Below are 21,572 nucleotides of genomic sequence, written 5' to 3'. Positions count from 1 at the left end.
CAGTTTTGAATTTCCCAACAAGTCCGGGGATGCAAACACATTTTAGTCACAGCTTTCGAAAATAAGTGCAAAATGTTGATTTATCTACTGTGATCGGTAGCGAACCGTAAAACTACAACACTTAAAGTGTGTTTGTACCGGGAATAAGCTTAAAAACCACGTTTGCTGAGTCTATAGATAACATCTATTATAAACAAATATTGACATACATGTATATTTGTATAGTAAAAGAGAACTGTACACAGTTTATAAAGATAACGCTAAGCAGAATGTATCAATGAAACGTAAATAAAGATTTGAGGTATAAATTTGATTTTGTGTCGGACCTTGTACCTATACATGTTCTAAAATTAGAATTTTCTTTTTGCATTTTATTCCCAATTACAAATATCATTAATACATAAAAGTAAGTAGTAGTTTGTTTTAAAGCAAGTTCCAATTTTGAAAATATTCTTCAAAACATTTCATTTAACATGCATAAATCAGGTTTATTATCAACACTGTGAAATTAAGCCGATAAATCTTGGAACCGGATTTGCATTAGGCCGGTTTGGGTTTTGCCGAAAAGTATTGTTTGCCTATCACAGAATACTTATCAGTTTATATTTCAAAGTCATTAGTTTGCTCAACATGTTGAATGTTTAGACATGTTATTCCAGTTCATGGCATAACTCCTTTTAGTTTTTTTTTATTAGCATACGCTGCATTTTTTGTTCGGATTAGCTTATTATATTTGCACATTTATTGAATTCATCAATATGTACCGGATGTCAGCGCCGTGTATAACATTTCAAACGTCCATTGTGAAGGTTGAACCTTTTTGAATCAGAGCAAGATATGATGAAATTATTTCCGACATCTGTTACATAGAACAAACAATTCAACTTTATTTATACATGAATGTTTCTTAAAATTGTCAGATTCTTGTGCATTAGTATTAATCATTTTAATACAATTTTTTAAATTATATTTAGATGCACCAGATGTCACTGTAAATGTAAGTAGCCTGAATCCAACTGAGAACTACACCTTGACAGTTAAATGTGAACCTGAAGGAAGGCCTGCAGATTATCATTTCTCGTCAATTGTACATAAATGGGGAGATGTGGTTATATCTAAAATACTTAATCCAACCAATGGTGTCATAGAAGTACAAAATGCTCAACTTCAAGATAGCGGTACATATATTTGTGTTGCAAATAATGGCATTCGAGACAGGAAACAGAAGCTTGATCAAAGTGGAAACAACACCGTCAAGGTTAAAGGTTTGTGATTATTAATATAACACTGGAATTCTTAGAAGCTTCTTGATTTTTTTCTTCATGCTACTTGCGCTGAATGTACTGAGTTTGTTTTATGATACACATAAAAAGGGCTGATTTGACATGTTAAGAAAAATTATGTATATGTAAACTGCATTTTTGTTCCAAGCATTAAAATTGGAACCTTAATTGAAAATAGGAAATGATAAATTTATATTGATTTTTATAAGAAGAAACTTCCACATAGGTTTTTTTCAAAAATCCAAGTCTATTAATAGCTATATCTATAAAACAGTGCGCATACAAATGGGTATTTATATTTGTACTATCGGAAGCATTCAATTGTTGGTGCCTCCCTCACGATTAACTGTTAGAAAAACAAAATATATCTTTTCTTCGGACAAGAATTTATCACACATTCCATGCATCTTTGTTCAATCTCCATTAATAAATACACAAGTTTTTGAGAATTGAATATAGTATCATAATGAAAGTTTGTTTTACACTTCATTTGTTTAATGATTGAAAGATTATACGCCGGAGAGCTGTACATTTAATTGGCGCATCAGGGATATTTTTCCACAAAGGGAACAGTCTGTGTTATGTTATCAAACTAATTAAAACAAAATGATATATTTAAAAAGTAGTATCAAAATAAAAGTTGGTTGTAAAATTCAAGAATCAATTTTTCTAAAACGGGATAAATTAGGTTAATCTAACAAATTTAAGTTCCAGATCTACTTAAAAACTGTATATACAGCTACATGTCTCCAACCACGATATTTCAAGAAAATCAAACATGAGTAAAATTTGTACCATTGGAGCCATATATATCCGTTACGTAACTTTGTCAAACCAGTTCAAAAGTTAAAGAAGCAGCAAAATTTCAGTAAAGGGTTCACTCGGTCATATAATAGTACATGGTGATATTGTCCCTATAATTATCACGGTTACTTTTTTTCAGAACATAAAAGAGTTAAACGGTATTTAGAAAACAATAATCGATTTATATAGATTAAAGATATAGTCCCGTTGAACGAGGGTATTTTACCTTACACCTTAGATTTCATAATTTTTTACCTAAATCATAAGTATATCATCATTAATGATGAACTGCAATTCATTTTTAATTTCATTTCGTCGAAACACTCGGATGCAACAGGATATAACATCGTCAATATTCGAAATCCCTGTCATTTGTAAATGCTATTGGGATCGATCGGTTTCAGTCGGTATTAATAAAAAAGTTCGGAAATGCTTTAATTAGAATCATCAACAAAACTGCGACACATCAGTTGTCATTCAATTTTATAAGATGAGTATTAAGAGTGATGCAATTTTATGTTTTGTAATTAATAAACGATATGAAAAGCTGTTTATATGATAACGCTTGTTTGAAAGTTTGTTACGAAACAATCGGAAAAAGAACAATCCGTCGTCTGCCTATTGTATTGTAAACAAACAGATAAAAATTCTAATAAAAATCAAACATGTTTCATGTCGTACGGTTGTTGAGATTATTTCAACATTGGTGTTGAAATCGGGAAAGTACAGAGGAATTCTAACACGTTCGTTCTTTATGATCGGTTCGTACCAAAATAAAACGTACCAAGCTATTGATTTGCTTAGCTTCCTTAATTTTTGTATCAAAATAAATTATTTGGCATTTTGCGCGTCATGTATATATTATTTAATTAAATATAAATTGATTATAAACAGATCAAGCATATGATATCTGATATAATGAAAGGAAAGATAATTTGTCAATCTGATGTTATAAAGTTTAGGGTATCACCAAATTAAATAACTAGAAAACTACATACAAAAGCCAATACATACATTACATGTATAGACTCCGGCGACCGAATGCTTTATGATAATGCATATACTTGTATTTAATAAGCGAATGAGAAATGGAAAAGAACTTAATTATCGTGAGATGCCTAGAATTTTGAAAATAATTACTCAAGACCTTGTTTTTGTAACAGCCTTTTGTAAAACTGCACATTATGCTGAATAATGTACAAATGCGAGATTTCATTCCAATTAATACAAACATAGTGCAACCTCTGCTAAGCAACCATCTGTTAAATATGAATTGCTAAACCATGAACAGTTACCAATATTTTATCAATTGCAAGTAAGAATTAAGGCATCCGAGCCAAAGAGAATTGTTTTATATTTATCAAATCAGACATGTTTTTCTTCTTTTTATAATTAGGTTAAAAAGTTTTATTACTTATGAATTATTTTTTGCTTCTACTGAAGCAGCATTGCATAAAGGATACAATCCTACCCCTGATATTTTTTTTTAAATAAAAGTTTGTGTTTCCACAATTTAACTAGTATTTACTATCCCCTAAAATATTGCATAAATCTTCTGCCATATGAAAATTGTGTCTCGCGTTGCTATTTAGTGCAAAGCTTGGACTTTAACTAATCAAGAGTAACCACTCTTAAACAACTAAATTATTTAGATTAAAAATCAGTTTCCCTGCAGGAATTGTGCTGTAGCTTCTCATCATATATATAAAGCAAACAAATTAATTTAAATGTGTTATGTTCTGCGGATGATTCTAAATTCAAAATTTCACCACTTAATTAAATGTTGAATTCTGGTTTGGCCGGTGCTAGAGGGGCATGAAACTTGAACTTTCCATTATCATACATGAACAGACTCACCGAGTCTGCAATATTACAATTTTGTGATGTTAAATGTTAATTTACACTCCACTTCTCTTCGAATGTTTTATGACACCTTTCTAAATGTTAAAATAACAAAAACACAGATACATTGACGTATTTGAACAATGGCAGTTGCTGAACAAAAATAACGTGTTTAAATGAACACCATATCTTCCTTTTCCTACTCTCAAAATTGTACACCGGTGACGTCTTGACAGTAAAAGTTTAATCCATGTTGTCCTTACATGAAGAGAAAAGGTGCAGATGGCCAAATTGTTGGAGGGAATAGATATTATGCTAAAATCCATTGTGAACTAATTACCTCCAAGTACTTACCCCAATTACTAGTCCTAGCAATGTCCATTGCAAATTTTCAAAAATTGTTGGAGGGAATAGATATTATGCTAAAAGCCATTGTGAACTAATTACCTCCAAGTACTTACCCCAATTACTAGTCCTAGCAATGTCCATTGCAAATTTTCAAAAATTCGGGAAATATATTTACATGTTACTGAAGCCTTGAACTTATAATCAAATGAACTCATTTAAAAAAAAAACTATTAGCTGTATTCCTTCTAAGTTACATAAACCATACATACAATGTTACAGATATTTAAAAGATGTTATACTTAATGCCATCCTGATCATTGACTGGGGATGGGCTATTTTCTTACCAAGCAAAAAATAACCACTTAGGGTAACGCCTTAATATTGTTTATTTCCCCTCCAACTACCTACCCACAAATATCACAGCTACCTAAAATATTTTATTTCCCAGGAATTAATTTTTACTTAACATGGAAGCGGAGCGTGTCAATAAGAATCACATCTTTATATCTGATTCCCGTTTTTTAAATTGTAAATATACAAATGTTGGGATATTTGTTGAATAAAACTGAAAATATGTTTTTAATCTTTAAACAGATGCTAAACAATTACAATTTGTTTGAATTCCATCTTATTTTGATAAACAAAATAACAAGAACAAATAGTTTCGAAAAAATAAATATGTTTATATATATATCGACCCACATTACCTATCTAAATTGGAATGAGTTGAGGGAGTAAATTTAAAAGTGTGGTAATTTTAAGGCTTTTTTTGTTTAATTGAACAAAGTTACTACATAAAGTGCCTCTATCTCAATGGCCTAATAAACTGGGCTAGACAATAAACAATACATGGACTAGTAACAAAAAATCTTACTCAAAAAGGCGAAAGTACAGTGGATCATCCAACACGAACCACCACTGAGCGGAGACAACGCTTGGCCATTTTACTTTGTCTGAACGCAAACAATTAAACTGTTGAAAAAAGTCAGTGAAAAGAAATTAAAAAATATATATATTTTCTTTTTTGAATTTTAATAGGTCTGTCTAGTCACACTTGTTATTTTTTCCAAGTATGAATCCTTTCCATAAATAAATAACAAAGTTAAAACATACAATAAGAATTTAATATTACAAAATGTCATTTAAAGGTCAATATCATACCTAAATCCACATATTTGTTTGGTCACAAGTGTTGTTTTGCCAACATATGAATCAAATCTGTACATAGGTAACAAAGATTATGACCACTTAACCGAAATACAATACTTTGACCTTGACTGTCAAGGTCATTTAAAGCTCAAGGTCAGTTCAACCTTTTCTGATGTAGTGTGAAATTCAATAATTTCAAGGTCAATGTATTTATGAGTGAAGGTCAAAGTCTGTCTGGTGAATGTGAAGATCTATACTAAAACATTAATATGTTCATGTTTAAAGACAATCAATTAAAAACAAAGTTAGATCCACTAAAAGCATAAAGCAAACAAAGCCAAAATAAATTTTGACATTCCACATGAAGATCAATGTCATTAATGAATAAAGGTCATAATAAGTCTGGTGTATTTAAAGGTCTTGTTTAATGAGCTGTTGTGACCATGTATGAAGACAATACAGCAAAAACTTTAATAGTTTTGACAATGTACAAGTTTGCGGACGTCAAAACCAATGCCAAAGTGAATGTAACCTCTATCTTATTTTTAAAAAAAAGTCTAGATAAAATGAATGATATATATATGTATATCAAAATATATAATTGAATAATATTTTTAACTTTGTGTACCACATTAAAGCTTATGACAGCACAAAAAGTTCAACAGATTGAAAAATATATGTTTTTTGCACATGCATGAAAAGTAGAGTCATTTCTAACAAAATGTAAAAACAGACCTTGAGGCATGACAAAATAATAAACGAGATAGTACAGAACAATATCTAAAAATATATTTTATAAAACTATCATGAAAACCAAGTTTTATTCATTGTCAGCTCAAATATGTTTGAATGGTTGGGCAACCAGTGTGATACTTTATTTATCATTCTTTTCTATAAAAAGTAAGTCTTGCCTTCGTAGTTTAAAAATATGAATATCTAGTCATAATATGTATGGATCACATGTTGCCTTGTATGTCCATGGGTTCAATAAACCAATATAAACATGTATTCCACTGTATTTTAACTTAATCAGTTTTCGATATAAAGTTCTTCAGGATACATGAAAGTAGTACTGTACATGTGTTGGACCCTTTTAGCCATGTACGTTCAACCTTAAAATTTCATGATCAAAAATAGCTCTTCTTGTCCAAAATACTTGTCAGTTTCAGATGCAAGACATAATTCTGCTATACAAACCACTGATATTTTCAAAGTTTTGTAACTCAAAATATTTTTTGAAATCTAATACAATTATAGCCTGTCATCACTTGGCCCCTTTCAAAAACTTTCGGCAAAGATCGAGTCCTTATTTTCCGCTTCAAATGCATTTAGGTCGAGGTAATCTTTGATGTCCCTGGTATTGCAACACATGATTATGATGAAATTTTGATCTTTTTCTGTTATTGAAAATATAGCATACTAGTAAAAGGTTTAACATCTTTATTATTCAAAGCCATTCCATAACTTTAACTGCGGAAAGGAGACAAAAATATTGATGTATTTTTTGAACTAATTTTTTTCCTCTCTTTTATTTCTTTGGAGATTTGACACCCCTGGATAGTAGTCCAATATATCAGACTTTACGAGCTAATTTATGTCCGTCAAGCTTACCCCAAAGCAAAAATATATCATACTGACGTCATATTTAAAGGACTAGATCTACCCTTTATAGTTGGACATACTATAGAGAAATGTCTGTTCTGTTAGTCAAACGTTTTAACCTTTTTTGAGTCACAGCAATGTAGTTGCTATGCCAGTTGTACAGCCTATCATTCTATTTACACTGACAGTAACAACAATAATGTGATCGGTAATTAACATTTTTCTCAAAATCTTTAACAGTATTACAATGATAATAACATGTCTTATTAACTTATAAATTCCTAATGGATCGGGCTTAGCTGACCTTTTATTTAACAGTTTAACTTAAAGGGTACGAATATTACCGAGATCGAAAACTTAACTTACAGACGTGGATCTGCAAACTATCTTTATCATATGTCAATACCATTATAAAAACTATAATGCAATATATATGTTTTTATATTTATAGGTTATTTTTTTAATAAATGAAGACCAAGAAAAAATAAAAATCAAACAAAATATAAAGCTCATATGATCACCTGTAAATCAGAAAATGTACATGTACATAGTACAGTAGTATCTTCACAGTTGCTATTGGAACTTTTCACTGGCTTGATTCAATACCCAGGCATATCCTTGCTTGAATGAAAAGAACTGTTTCTATTCACTTTCCGCCTTTTCCTTTACGAACCTGAATTTCCTTTCTCGTACGTTTCTCACATTTCGTATATTGTCCGCCAATATTTTGGTTTGATAATAATTCATATATTAATCACGTGACTCCAATCCGAATATTTCCGGAAATAATCGAAGGGCAATTTATAAATCTGAGTTGACTAACCCAGTCAAAAAAAAAAGTGCATTTTATAACGGTCAGAAATGTTACGGAGAGCATTTCTAAGTTGAAAAATGTCAATACTTATTAACTTATGCATTTTATGATAATAAGGTGTTATTCTGACTATTTATTTGGATGAAATTTGCCAGGAATATAATTTTAAAAGGGTTTTAAAAGGGAATAAACAATTGCTCGTAGTTTTAAAAAAAAAATTATGTACCCTGATTTTTTCGATTTTTTTTTGTACCGATTCTTCACTTTTACGGGTTTAATTTTTTTTAAAAAAATTTAAATCGTATTTGGAAGGGGAAAAGGGGCGGGTAACAAAAATTTTGTAGTCTGGTTCTAATTATTTAAGGCTTAAATGCGATGTGTAAGCTTCAGTTTGATATTCAAGAATGGATGCATTTGGTATAAGGTGTTCGAGGACTTGGTTTGAAATATGTCTAAACGAGTAAAGGTCTATATCATTTATTTCTCGAAAATATTCAGTTACATTCTACTGTTCAATAAATAATGAACACAATTCATCACTGTACACTTTCTTAGGATTTCCTGTTCTAGACGTAAAACTTTGAAATGCTGCGATGAACGAATCATCAAAATGTACTGCTCTAGTTGCAAGACACATAAAAACAACTTTATCTATTTACATGTAAATGATATGACTTTACTGTAAGTAATCAAAATTAATTAACACCTACATTCGTGATCATGAACGGTGGGGAAATCATCTGGTTTCGTCTGCTCGTGTATAAGAGAGCCATCTGTTGATGATGCACAGTGCTGTCTTTATGTATGATGTATTCTACGATTGAAAAAATTTGTTCGTCATATCCATTTTTTTGTAGATATCGCTACCTTAATAAGACGCCGCTTTAACTATGACGCACAAACATTATATTTTATATGAACTAAAAAATGACAACAACACAGAATAAAACAAAGTTATAATCATGTTACAATTTCGTTAAAAACACACTTAAGTTTTTTCCGTTAAACATGAAACTGTGACTACTTATTGACAGTTTATATATGCATAAGAATAAATTTCAATGGTACTATTTGGTACATGTTAATAATAGGCAAGGGGACAACTAAGATATCCCCGGTAAAATTCGTTGCGTTTTCTGACGATGATGTCAGTTTTTCAAATTGCGCATCTGCCACCGAAATCTGTTAATTCAAATACATATGTCAAATGAGTTTAGAAAATAACGAAATTCCATGTATTTATTGTTTTTCTCTCGTTCTATTTTATATCTCGTATGAGACGTAATTTTATAGACTGATACGATATCAGAGGGAAAAGTCCGTAATGTTATGTTAATATAGCTCTTTCTTATCAATTTACTGACATTACCAAAGGCCCTTATCGCATACCTTGTGCCGTATTTTAGTTATTCCATTCGTTCAGTTAATTTTGTAATAAAAGGAAAAATACATCCTGCTGAGGTCAGAAGGAATCTTGACAAGGTCAAACAATCTAAAAAAGATCTAAAAAAAAAGTTGTTTGCTAAAGCCTTGATTGATATCAATTTTCGCAAGTGAGAATTCCGTTCTATCACCGTCAGTTTCTAATATTTATATAAACAAAGACTTAGTCTAAGATTATCTTACAAAAGCCTAAAGTTCCTAATTTCTTTAAAAAGGAAATAGAATAAACATCACTATACATGCCTTTTATTGTAATATTTTAAACAAATAATAATAAATCTCAAAAATGTAGACATTGATACAAATTTGCAGTAAAAAAACCATTTATTGATGAGTTGAGATAAACGAAAATATTATTTTAAAAATCAAAAGCGTTTTATAAATATCCATTGGTTATACCTTATCAGGGATATTGTAAAGTAAACACTCAAATACTTTCAACCTAAAAATATCATTATTTAGAATTTTTTACACTATTTGCTTACATGTTTAAACTGTCTTTTGTTTGGAATATTTGCTTTTTTTTAGGAATATTCTAGTGTCACCTTAGATACTCTTAAAGGTAAAAGACAGAAAATACTCCGGGAAACTGGGATTTGCAGCCAATATAACAACAACATTTTACAGTGACCAACCCTCTAAAACTGTTCAATTCAAATTCCAAATACTCATTCCAGGTGTGATTAACAAGATCAGTTTTATTGACTTTATTATTTATTGAAATGTATGATGAATGCTTATTTTATATTTCAGTTTCACCAAAAATGCTTTTAAAAATTACCGACAGGATATTTGCTGGAGCACCTATGACCACAGTCAATATAACGGCACCATTTTACAGTGACCCCCCACCTCAAACTGTGCAATTCAAATTCCAAAATGGCACCATGATAATTAACTCTAGCAAACATGCAGTGTCATTCTATAAAGGAAACGTCAAGGACATGTTTTATGGAAAAGAAGTGGAGATAGACGGGTACTTTGCTCAGCTTCAAATCAAGAATGAGGAAGAATCAGATTTTGTTAACTACAACTTGGTCATTGATAATGGGATTGGATCTTATAAATCATGGATTTTGAAACATGTCTCCCAAAGTATGTCCTTATTATTGTTATCAGTTCAGAAAATAACACTCTGTAATACTAGTGTTTGGAGTAACATCGTATGCGCAAAAATATGTTTTCTATCAAAATTTTCATAGCTACTATTTCTGCACTACTGTCATTGAAATTTAAGAAGAAAATTGCTTATGTATATTTTATTGCATTGCTGTTGATGCTCAAATCATTCAGTTGGTACAATTAAAAAATTCTAGAAACAAAGTGATCCCTCGGAAGCATTAATCACAACAAAATTACATAAGAATTGTAGACTCAGTTTGATTGACTTTAAAGTCTGGAAAAGTGTGTAAAACATAATAGGCAGTTTTTGTGAATCTCTGTTAAGATGTTTTATTTTCTTATACAACGAAAATGTTGTCATACATGGTCTTCTTATTTCTAAAAGAAGTATATGTTCATTAAGGCAATCAGAATACAGCTATGCTTTAAAAGGAATTCAAAAAAGATTCCATTGATACTGAGAATGTCTTTGACATTAATCCATGTAACTGTTATGTCGGATGCGCATCGATTAAATTTTATCCATGTATGCTATAATATGATGGCCCTTCATATAGATATGATAAAAAGTGCCGGAACAAGAAAAAATATACCTTACATTTTTTAAAAGATTTTCTCAATTTAATTTATTGCCTACCGGTTTCTATAATCATCAGGGCAAATAAAAATAAAACCATACTTACATAAATATAAAGAAGGCTTTTTGTACAATAGTTTTGAGCATAATTCTGCTTTTAAGATAAACAAAGGGTATTTGTTTGTACAGAGCGGAAATGCTATATATCACTCTTTGAAGTGAGAAAATTGCAAACTATTTAAAAGCACATTACAGAACAACTATTTCTTAAACAAAAATGTTCTTTTATCAAGCAAAAAGTCATTAGAAAATAATGATTAAATATCCTAAGCGACAAATAGACCTTTCTATCTTAAACGGACTTCATAAACGAACTTCGTAATACGGAATAAATTTGGGGATTTTCTCAAAATATATCAATTTGCTAAAACTGTAATACAGCGGGTTTTCTTACATGCATATGCTACAGAGCTGCATCAGTACTAAGGGTGTAGTACTTAAGAACCAGTACCAGTACTTGGGAAATTATGCAGTACCATTACCATTACCAGTACTAGATTTTAGCTCGGTACTGCAGTACCAGTACTTTTTTGGTGAAGTAATTAAGTATCAGTACCATTACTTTATATATATTCATCAAAGTTTGAATAAATACAGTGTCAAACAAATAATTGCAAATATTTTTCAGCAAAGAAATAAAATCATAATTTACTTTAAATTTTACATAACATTCTTACAACTTGATTGTTTTAACATACTTTTTACAAACAATATTTACAATATATATTCATGTCATATCTTATTGTTAAGTAACCAGTCAACTGTAATACAATGCAATCATCTTTCATTTAAAACACAACAGTCTTTTGTTGCCTTTCACACCTTCACATCTGTGTTCAATATATACCAAAGTATATAACAACTTTTTATGGTGCTAACAATATCACTTGAAATAGGATTATTTAGAATAGAAGCAATTAAATAATGATTATTTTGCTCTTTTACTAGTAAATACAAAATAATAAACGATTTTAATAATGCTTTTTTTGGATAAAGAGTTATCTCAATTAATTTTTTACTTAAAGTCTTTGGTGCTTTTTTATGATGAATTCTATGTTAACATTTGAAGAATTGCAGCAAATTATCTATGGATTTGATAACTTACTTTTTCACAAAAATAAAACAATGTAATTTACAGCTTTATTTTATGAGAAAAAATGATGCAATTTTTATCAAAACCCAAAGTACTGCCTAGTAATGCAGTATCAGTACTACTTTTTAAGACATTAACAATGACAAAAAGTTTATGGACATATGGCCAGCGGCCCAAGATCAACAAATGACATAAATACATATAATACAATGCTTACTGTGATACAAGAGCATATATAGTGATATCAATACAGTAACTTTCTTATACAGAGTATATATCTAAAGTTGTTCAAGTATACGTTTTCTTTCTAATTGAGCATAATAAATATACATAGCAACATTTTTAATTAATGAGTGGTTTCTGCTACTCATCAGAATAACAAATGATTGAATACATTGTTTGTCATAAAACTTTCTAGGAATAAATTGTGTTCGAATGTTTGAAAGTCTAGAACATTTTAATAAGAAATGGTACTCATCTTCTACCTCAACTTGACATAATTTACATATTCTTAATTGCTTCTCTACTCCATTGTATCGACCACGTTCAATTTCAAGGTCAAGTGCAGACGTACGAAATCGTGCCATTACGCTACGGAATTTACGTATATCTAATACATTAAGATACTGTTCATGGGAAAAGTTTTGTTTGTACATGGCATAAAGAACAAGTTTATGAGAATCGTTTATAAGAGAATGCCAATTTTGTAAATATTCATCTCTTAATCTAGTTACAAACTGATTTAAGAATAGCTGCTGATTTTGCACATATTGATTGTCCCAAACATAACCCATACCATTTGAATATAATAATGTTTGAACATCTGTAACCCAGTTTTTCTTTCCATTATTTGATAGATACAATAGCATATTATAACATTTCTTTACTAATCTACTGTCAGGAAGTTTCACAATTTTGCACCAGTATCGAATAACTCGCTTTGCAGCTGTAATATATAAAGGATGTCTTCCGCAGTCACCAAGGACAGCTGCATTTATAGTGTTTTTGTTTACACACATATATCGTTTACATGCATAGTTATGTATCAGTTCTATTGAGATTTGGCGGTGAACGCCCCAAATTTCTGAACCATACAATAAAATTGGGCTTATTTTAGTGTCAAAAATGTTAAAGAAAACACGTCTAGGTAACTGACCATAGATATATAGTTCCGATAATGTGTGAATGAGTACACGTTTGCCTTTCGTTGCTTGTTCACTTGCCATCTTTGAAAAAGAAAGGTTAGAGCTGAATGTAGTTCCTACATAAGAAAAACTTTTAACAACTTCAATTGGGGTACCATCAAAATTCCATTTTTCATGACGTGATAGGCAACCGCCATGTTTAAAAACCATGATTTTAGTCTTATCTTTATTGACTTGAACACTCATATCGTCACAGAAATTCTTTAACGTATCTAGTTGCCTTTGTAGCCCTACTACAGTGTCAGCTGATGAAGCTAAATCATCAGCAAACAACAAACATTTTACTTCATATGTGTCTGGAAATAGCTGTATTCCATGAGTGGAAGAACTTTCGTAGAGTTTTACTAGCTCATTTATGAAAATTACGAAAAAAATGGCGACCCCAAACAGCCTTGTTTGAAGCCCACTGGGCAGTTGAATGGTTCCGATAAACCATCAGTTGTTCTAACTCGGGCTTTAACAGACTTATACATCCCATACATAGCCTGCAGCAATGTGCCACTAAACCCATTATTAGTACAGGCAGCCCACAATTTATCACGTCTGTTTAAGTCAAAACATTTCTTAAAGTCTACGAATGCCACATGTAGCCGACCACCTGGCCTTGACATCTGTTTGGAAATAATGGATTGGAGAACAAATGCATTGTCTGTAGTTGAATAACCCTCTCTGAATCCTGACTGTGGCTCCTGAATTTTTTCGTATGCATTTACGTAGAAGTTAATTCTTCTGGTGAGCACACTTGTATAGATTTTACCACATATGTCCAGTAATGATATTCCCCTATAATTTCCAGGGTCATTGACATCCCCTTTCTTATACAGTGTAACAATAGTAGCATGGTTCCATAGTACTGGGAATTCACCTGTATCAAACATTCTGTTGAATAGTCGAGTAAGTATGTGTATAAACATATCAATTCCAATGATAAAAAATTCTGGGATTATTCGATCTTCTCCCCCAGCTTTACCACCTTTGAGGGATTTTACAGCCCTATAAATTTCTTCCTCTGTTATTTCAGAGTTAAAGATAGAGTTTTTCAGTTCATCTAATTCAATACCTTGTAAATGGTTCATTCCTGCACTTTCGTCCAATGGTACTGTATGTGAACAAAATAATTCTTCAAAATAGGATTGTCATTCTTGTAGAGTAATTGAATTATTTACAGTCCTTCTCTGACCACATATAGAGTTAATAAGTTTCCAAAATGATTTTGGATTAGCTGAACTATCAATAAGTTCGTTTAATTTCTTAGTATGATATTCATTTTATTTGACGTCACACAGAGTTTTAAATTCATTACGAGCACTTAAATATATTTGGAGGTTGCTGTCAGACCTGGTTCTCCGAAATACTCTCAAGGATTTAATTTTCTTATATTTGGCAGTGCGACAATCAGTGTCAAACCGCTTTGGCTGCTGTATTCTAAATCCCTTTGTTTGCTTCTTACAACATTCAGCACATTGATGTAAAAGATTGTTGAATACATCAACTATATGGTTGATATCTGAACCAAGGTCCTCGATCATTCTACATATATTAAAATCCAATTCTTGAGTAATCATATTATGCAGTTGGTTTCTGTAGTCAGCATAATTTCCATTATTAAGATTGTACTTTACTTGTGTTTTGTGTTGATTATCATTACTATTTATATACAATATTTTTTGTATTTTCTACTAGTATTTTGCATGTAATAGGCACGTGATGATTCTGAGCGTTCTTCAACAGTAAATTGAAGTACTCAAATTATCAGCTGTTACTATAAAGTAATATATAACATAACAACCAGTTCCACTTATGTATGTCAAATGGCCAACCCTGTTATCACCTTCAGCTCGGCCATTGGCGATACGTTATTAAGAAGATTTTCACATTTCAATTAAATATTTACCAAATGTATTGAGTTTTGTATCATTAGACACTCTAGTAGAGAAATGTTCATCTGTTGAAAACAGATCAGCAAATGCATCTATTTCGACTGAATCGTTTACTCCCTGGATAAATTCAGCAACAATACCAGTCCTCGCATTTAGATCCCCCATCAAAATAAGTTCAACATTGTCATCAATACAAAGTTCATTTAAGAGACTTTCCAAAAGCTCAACACCTTTAACATTGTCTGTATAAAATGGAGATGATTCTGGAGGTAGATATGTAAAAATGAGTTCGGTTTTCTTATTTGAAAATATATCACTAACAATTTCAAGTATAACTGCAAATCTACATGCATATGTTGGATTTCTTCTTCTTACAAAAGCATTTAAATCCCTTTTCACAAATACTGCTATACCTCCAATTGCTCTACCATGAATTCTATTTTTCATGCCATCAATGTAATAACAAGTTTACTCTGGAAATATGCTTAGAATACATTCTGAATTAATACACCATGCCTCTAAAAGACTTATGACATCAAATAATTTAAGATATTTGACAGTATCTATACAATTAAGTTTAGAGTTAGCACCTTCTATATTAAGAAAATAACTTGACATAGTTCATATTTCCTGGGCCTTGGCCGTATCCCTAGTTCTTGTCACCAGATATGGTTGCTTCACTGATTTCCATTTCATTGGTGATTTCAACTTGAGATTCTTTGATAGTATCCAACGTTTGTTCTCTAGGAAATGTGCGGAATGCCTTTTTAAATACCCTGGTTTGATATTGTTCTTCATCCTTCCCTGTTAGTTTGTTCTGCTGGTTTGGTCGTTCACAGAATTTACCTTTATAGAAATATCCATTCACGCCCATTGCTTTTGCTGTCTTTAACTTATCCCTCTGTGTTTTAGTCAGGTCGTCACCTACGCGTAAGCCTTTATATCGAAGTTCGTCTCTGCCTTTATACGTTACATATTTGTCATCATCATATCTGAATGTCAGCAAAACCATTCTATTAGAATTTTCTTTATATTCACCAACTCTGTACATATTTGATGTCATCCAGACTAAATCCATAGCAAGGACAAGCTACTCTAAGTACTTGTTTAAGAACTTTTTCTTTCAATTCTTCATTAGTTTCATTCTGCCTGTCTTCTAGACCGAAGATTCTGGCTCTATTTTTGATCAGATCGCGTTTGATATGTTCTAATCTTTCATTTAGTACCTCAGACAAATCACGTTGCCTTTCACATGAATCATTAATGCTATTGACATCTAGTTGTAGGTTTTCACAAATAGATTGTACATCATTCATTTTATCACGATTATTCATTAATTCAATTTTCATAGTTGCTTGTTCACTTATCACTTCATTTAAGATTTCACGAGTTTGAGAGCAATCGGTTTTAATTTGTGCGATTTCATTTTTAATGCTATTTACAACACTCCGTACTGCTTTCATTTCGTTTAGTAATCTCTCCTCAGAAATTGATGTTCGTTGTTCAAAGGACTTCAAAGCATTCATTAAGTCTCCAAGGTTAACATCTTTGTAATCATAACCTTGGTTTGATGATCCTGGCCAGTAATGCAGTACCAGTACCAATAGTAGCAACATTTTGTAAGAGTAATTCAATATCAGTGCCAGTACTTGCAAAATCGCTGCAGTATGTACTGCAGTACCAGTACCAGTAATGCAGCTCTGATATGCTAGTTATAGTATTTCTATAAACTATCAGCACAATTAAGATGGAGACAATACACGTTATTGTGGCTTATCCATTGGTCGCACTTGTTCCATCTATTGCACCAACTGCAGGATACAGTTTTTCCCAGTTGCAACGTTTACTAAGACACTGATCTATGGTTGGTCAAGTGATGTTATTCGCAAATGTTGTGTAAAATGTAGTATGAATGTGCGAATTTCAATATGTACATACCTGGTGCACACATTGAACATGGTGGAAAGTGTTATAATTTAGGGATGGGTAACATCGTATCCATATCACAAACAATAAGATTATAGTTACTGACCACTGTAATTCTAAGTAATGTAATGTTTATATTAATGTTTCTGATGTTTTACTAGTTATTTTATAGAACTTGTATACATTTTCTGAGAACATTTGAACAAAAAAGTTTCCTACGGAATATATATTCGAATCATTTGAAAATAAAAGGTTGCGAATATCTAGTACAGAGTCTAGAGGTGGCATCATTACGGCAACTAAACATAACCATGTACGGTTGTTATATTCTGAAGCATCTGGATTGAACTAAATCAGGAAGTGATGCTAAAAGTTAGCCTTCGCCTACCAGCGTTCATTCTAAATATCTTAATACAATGCAAATAGTGTTGCAGCAAAAAGTAACACAGTTGTTGTTTAGCATAACCAAAATAATGACAACACTGTAATAGTCACTCCCACTCAAAGGTATAACTTTAAGAAAATCAGCAACTTTTGAGTACCTAGGGTTAAATGTTAGTCGGTATAACAGATGTACTATAATTGTATAATTCTAACTCTCGATAATTTCGTGCAATGTCACACTAAAGCATTACTACATTTAATAAATACTTAGTAACAGTGATATTTTTATACAAATATACATACGACGAGTGCCGGCCGGGTGTTTCAAATGTTGCAGCAGGTCAACTTAATAGACCGGCTCATCGCAGGAGGAATAAGCACTCCCTTGTAATTCAAATAAGAGAAAATCAGGCTCTCTACAGGAGATCCCCCCCCCCCTAAAAGAAAATCCAAAACTACACTGTGAACTCGGCGTCAGCAGGGACAGCAGTAATTACATTTACCTTCAACACTTAATAGCATGTTGGTCATTGGTTGAAAAATTAATTAGCATTACAACAAAGAATACATAAATACATAAATTAGGAAACTTTTTTTTGTCTTTATAAAAATTATGGTTATATTATCTTCTTCTTTAATATGTTGATGAGATACTATTTAAAGAATATACATGTGCAATAACCGATGTAATACAGTTTTAACGTACTGATTATTTTATTTTCCGCGCATTATTGTTTTGAGTAAATCCCCCAAATTATTCCGTATTACGAAGTCCGTTTACAAAGTCCGTTTCAGATAGAAAGGTCTAAAATCCATTTTTAACATTTTCATTTTTAGGTAAGCCTTTAGTTCCTAGGTATTTCAATTACACCGGCCTCAAAGATGGAATACCAACATTTCGTTTAGTCGGCAATTTCAATGGAGGACTTCTTCAAACATTTATTATAGAAACAACTGAAGTTGGAAAGGACAACTGGGTGGAGCGACTTAAATTTAATGAAACTGATACAGCATTTCTTCAGGCCGAGAAACTTACCTTTACTTTTAACATAAGCGGGTTGCAACCTAATGTATATGATGCTAGAGTACGCACTGGAAATGATATCGGCTGGATAAATGAAGCAGAATCGCCAACTGTCAATTTTACAATTCATAGTTATAGATTAGGTGAATATGTAATTTTGTATTTTTAAATTAAGAGGTATTACATACAGCTTTTGTTTAATTTTGAAACAATAGTGATCTTATAATATTCTTCCACCGTTATTTCTGTCAGAGTTAGATACTAGAGACTATGCATCACTTCGCTCCAGAAGGTTAGGTTGTTTTGACCCCTGGTGTTGCCTTAAATTTCTAACACCCAACGTTAGCCACAAACATCATTTCTGTTTCGGTGCCATAAGACTTATATTATGTTGTTGTGCCGTTAATCAAAATAAACAAAAAGTCAAATATAAATAAACTTGTTCCGTTTTTGAAATAGATGTATATTAAATTGTAAAACAGTTATGTAATTATAATTTGTAACGTGTACATTGTAGAGACTAACTTTAATATATGAAAGCTGTGACTACATTATTACATTTTAGAAAGAGAGGCTAAGAATCAAATTGCAGCAGTAATAGGGGGTGTTGTTTCTGTGGCTGTTGTAATTGCATTCGTTGCTATTTTTGTAATTTTACGAAGAAGGTTTTACAAAAGAAAAGGTAAGCTGTAACATGAATGATTTAGATGTATCCTTACTATAAATATTTTTCTTAAGAAATTGAAATTTTAGCCGTAATTACTCAGGACACGAAAATAGAAGAAACAACTGTACAAACTACCAATCCTGTTCAATGTTGTTTTTTTTTTCTTTATATTGTTTATGTATTATTAAATCTTTTTTCACACAATCATTTTGTTGGCATTCTGACAGAATTGTCATTCTTTGATATAGATTTTTGAAGTATCAAAATGAAAACAGGGATAGCTGGAATATGATATGCATTTGAAAAAGATTATTGGGATCAAAAGAAATTTAAACGATGATATGGAGGGGTGTAATTTAGATGTGATATAAAACATTTGGACCCATAAAATGACAATAAGCCTATGTGGGTGTAATATGGATTTTTTTTGGATATTTTGGAATCGCTCTGGTAAGCTCTGAAAATGAATACGAGCTTTGGTTGATCCAATATTAATTTCTGTTGAAGCATTACGTGTTGGAAATTCTGAAAGTGTACTGATTTTATTTTTAAATATTTGTAGTAGTAGTGTTCAACTGTTGTTTTGTGCTTTCTTCGTCTAGTAAATTTTTAATGTATTTGATATTCATTTTAATTAATTATTGATAATAACTTTCGTAGCATTACTTTTACCAAAAAGCCTATCTTTTTCAGAATGTCATGACAATGGAACATCGGAAAGGTAAAAATCGTAGCCTTTTATAGGTGTAACATAGTTTTGTATATTGTCGACTCCATAGAAATATAAAGAGGATTGTATTTCTATCTAACAAAAATGTTTAAAATATTTGTATTTAAAATACGGAAAAATTATGTTGTTTTTTATGGGGAATAGTCGAAAGAGTTGTAACATGGAATGTTTCTGAAATTTAAAACACAAGAAATCTGTGCCTGAATAGAATGAATAATAAAATGTTCCTCAACAAAATAAAATGCAGCGATGTCAAGTACATGTTTAACCTTAAAAAAGGTTTTTAGCTGAATATCCTTATTATAAAAAATTGTTTTATTTAATTTTTTTTTACTTTTTAAAAATAGAGGAAACAATTTTGGGGTTATAACACATTTAATTTACTTATTTTAATTTTAATTTTTTAATTGTTGACAATGTAACAACACTGCAACGTTTGTTGGACCAACCACATAAGTAATAGGAAAAAGGTACAATAAACAATCGTTCTATAAAGAGCAAACATTTTTTCGTAAATAGTTTTGTTTTCGTTTCATAGAATTTCTGTCCATTTATGGAAAAATGAACGCCATTTTTATACGACGTCGCCATAGTGACTGTTGGTAACACATAAGTATAAATAGTTTTTAGTTTTGCTGTCAGACCATAAGCATAATTCCCGAAAGTATTTGTGACGAATATTTTATCACGATAAAGGCACAAATGAACAAAATATGAAACCTTCCCGGATACTTTCTAATAGCCTCCGCAAGTTTAAGAAATTCAAAGTGTTATCAAGAAGCTTTTTAGTCAGCATCAGTTACACTTCTGTCATATTTTTTTGTAACAAAACATATTAATACATTTATTCGTGCAATAAAAATATGTCTCAATATGTCTATCTTTTTCGCAAATGAAATAAATACTTTAGAACAAAATAATGAATATGAAGAAATTGCTCTTAAAGACATGAAAAATAACAAAAGTCCTGAAAAGTGAGGGATAACTGTGATTTTTACAAAATTTTTTGGAATGATCAAAAAACAATATTTTTTAAATTTTAAACACTTATGTAAGGAAAATCTTACGGAACTTAAAAACTAATTTTTCATAAAAAATTTGGGCGTCCCATCTTTTTGCAAAGTAGATTACAAATTGCCAAAACCTTGAAAAATAAAATAAAAACCCTTAAAAAATTTATCGCCCCAACAAACGGGTTTTTATCGGAGATATTTTGGGGGGAAAAGTGGAAATATTTTTTTTTTTTTAATAAGTTTTTGATAGTCTTGACCAAAATTTCAGAAAAATGTTATTAAAATTTAAATTTCCCTCATCTATTATAATTGGGGGCCGTTTATAAAGAGCAAAATCGTGATACATTAAGGCATCTATCCATTTCTTTAAAATAAAAAAAGGCTTTAGAAAGGGTTTTCTATCCCTACCATTTATATTGTATAAAATTTACTCTCTAATGAAGTTACCAAAAAAAAAATAAAAAGGGGCAAAAGATTATAAATATGTAGGAAACATTAAAAAAAAAATTTTGCCTGTGAGTTTTATACTGGGGAGAAAAAATCTTTTAAACTTATTTCCATATTTTTTTTAAAATTATCAGGCCTTTAAAATTTAAATAAAGAAAA

General features: G+C 30.9%; 1 protein-coding gene across 1 annotated transcript; it reads left to right on the top strand.

Annotated features, from left to right (window-relative positions):
* Positions 1–974: 974 nt before the first annotated feature.
* LOC132747146 (uncharacterized) lies at positions 975–18,653 on the top strand (the record flags this gene model as incomplete). Its single annotated transcript, XM_060736469.1, is given in 3 exon segments — positions 975–1,265; positions 10,039–10,380; positions 18,370–18,653. Coding segments are annotated over 3 exon segments (917 nt in total), but the record flags the coding sequence as incomplete, so codon positions are not given.
* Between the last annotated feature and the right edge of the window lie 2,919 nt (positions 18,654–21,572).

This window comes from Ruditapes philippinarum, unplaced genomic scaffold, assembly GCF_026571515.1.
Source record: "Ruditapes philippinarum isolate M1 unplaced genomic scaffold, ASM2657151v2 ctg16119_1_1_1_1, whole genome shotgun sequence".
Classification (NCBI taxonomy): Eukaryota; Metazoa; Mollusca; class Bivalvia; order Venerida; family Veneridae; genus Ruditapes; species Ruditapes philippinarum.
Note: the sequence above shows the minus strand (reverse complement) of the source record. Positions and strands in the feature narration are given on the sequence as shown.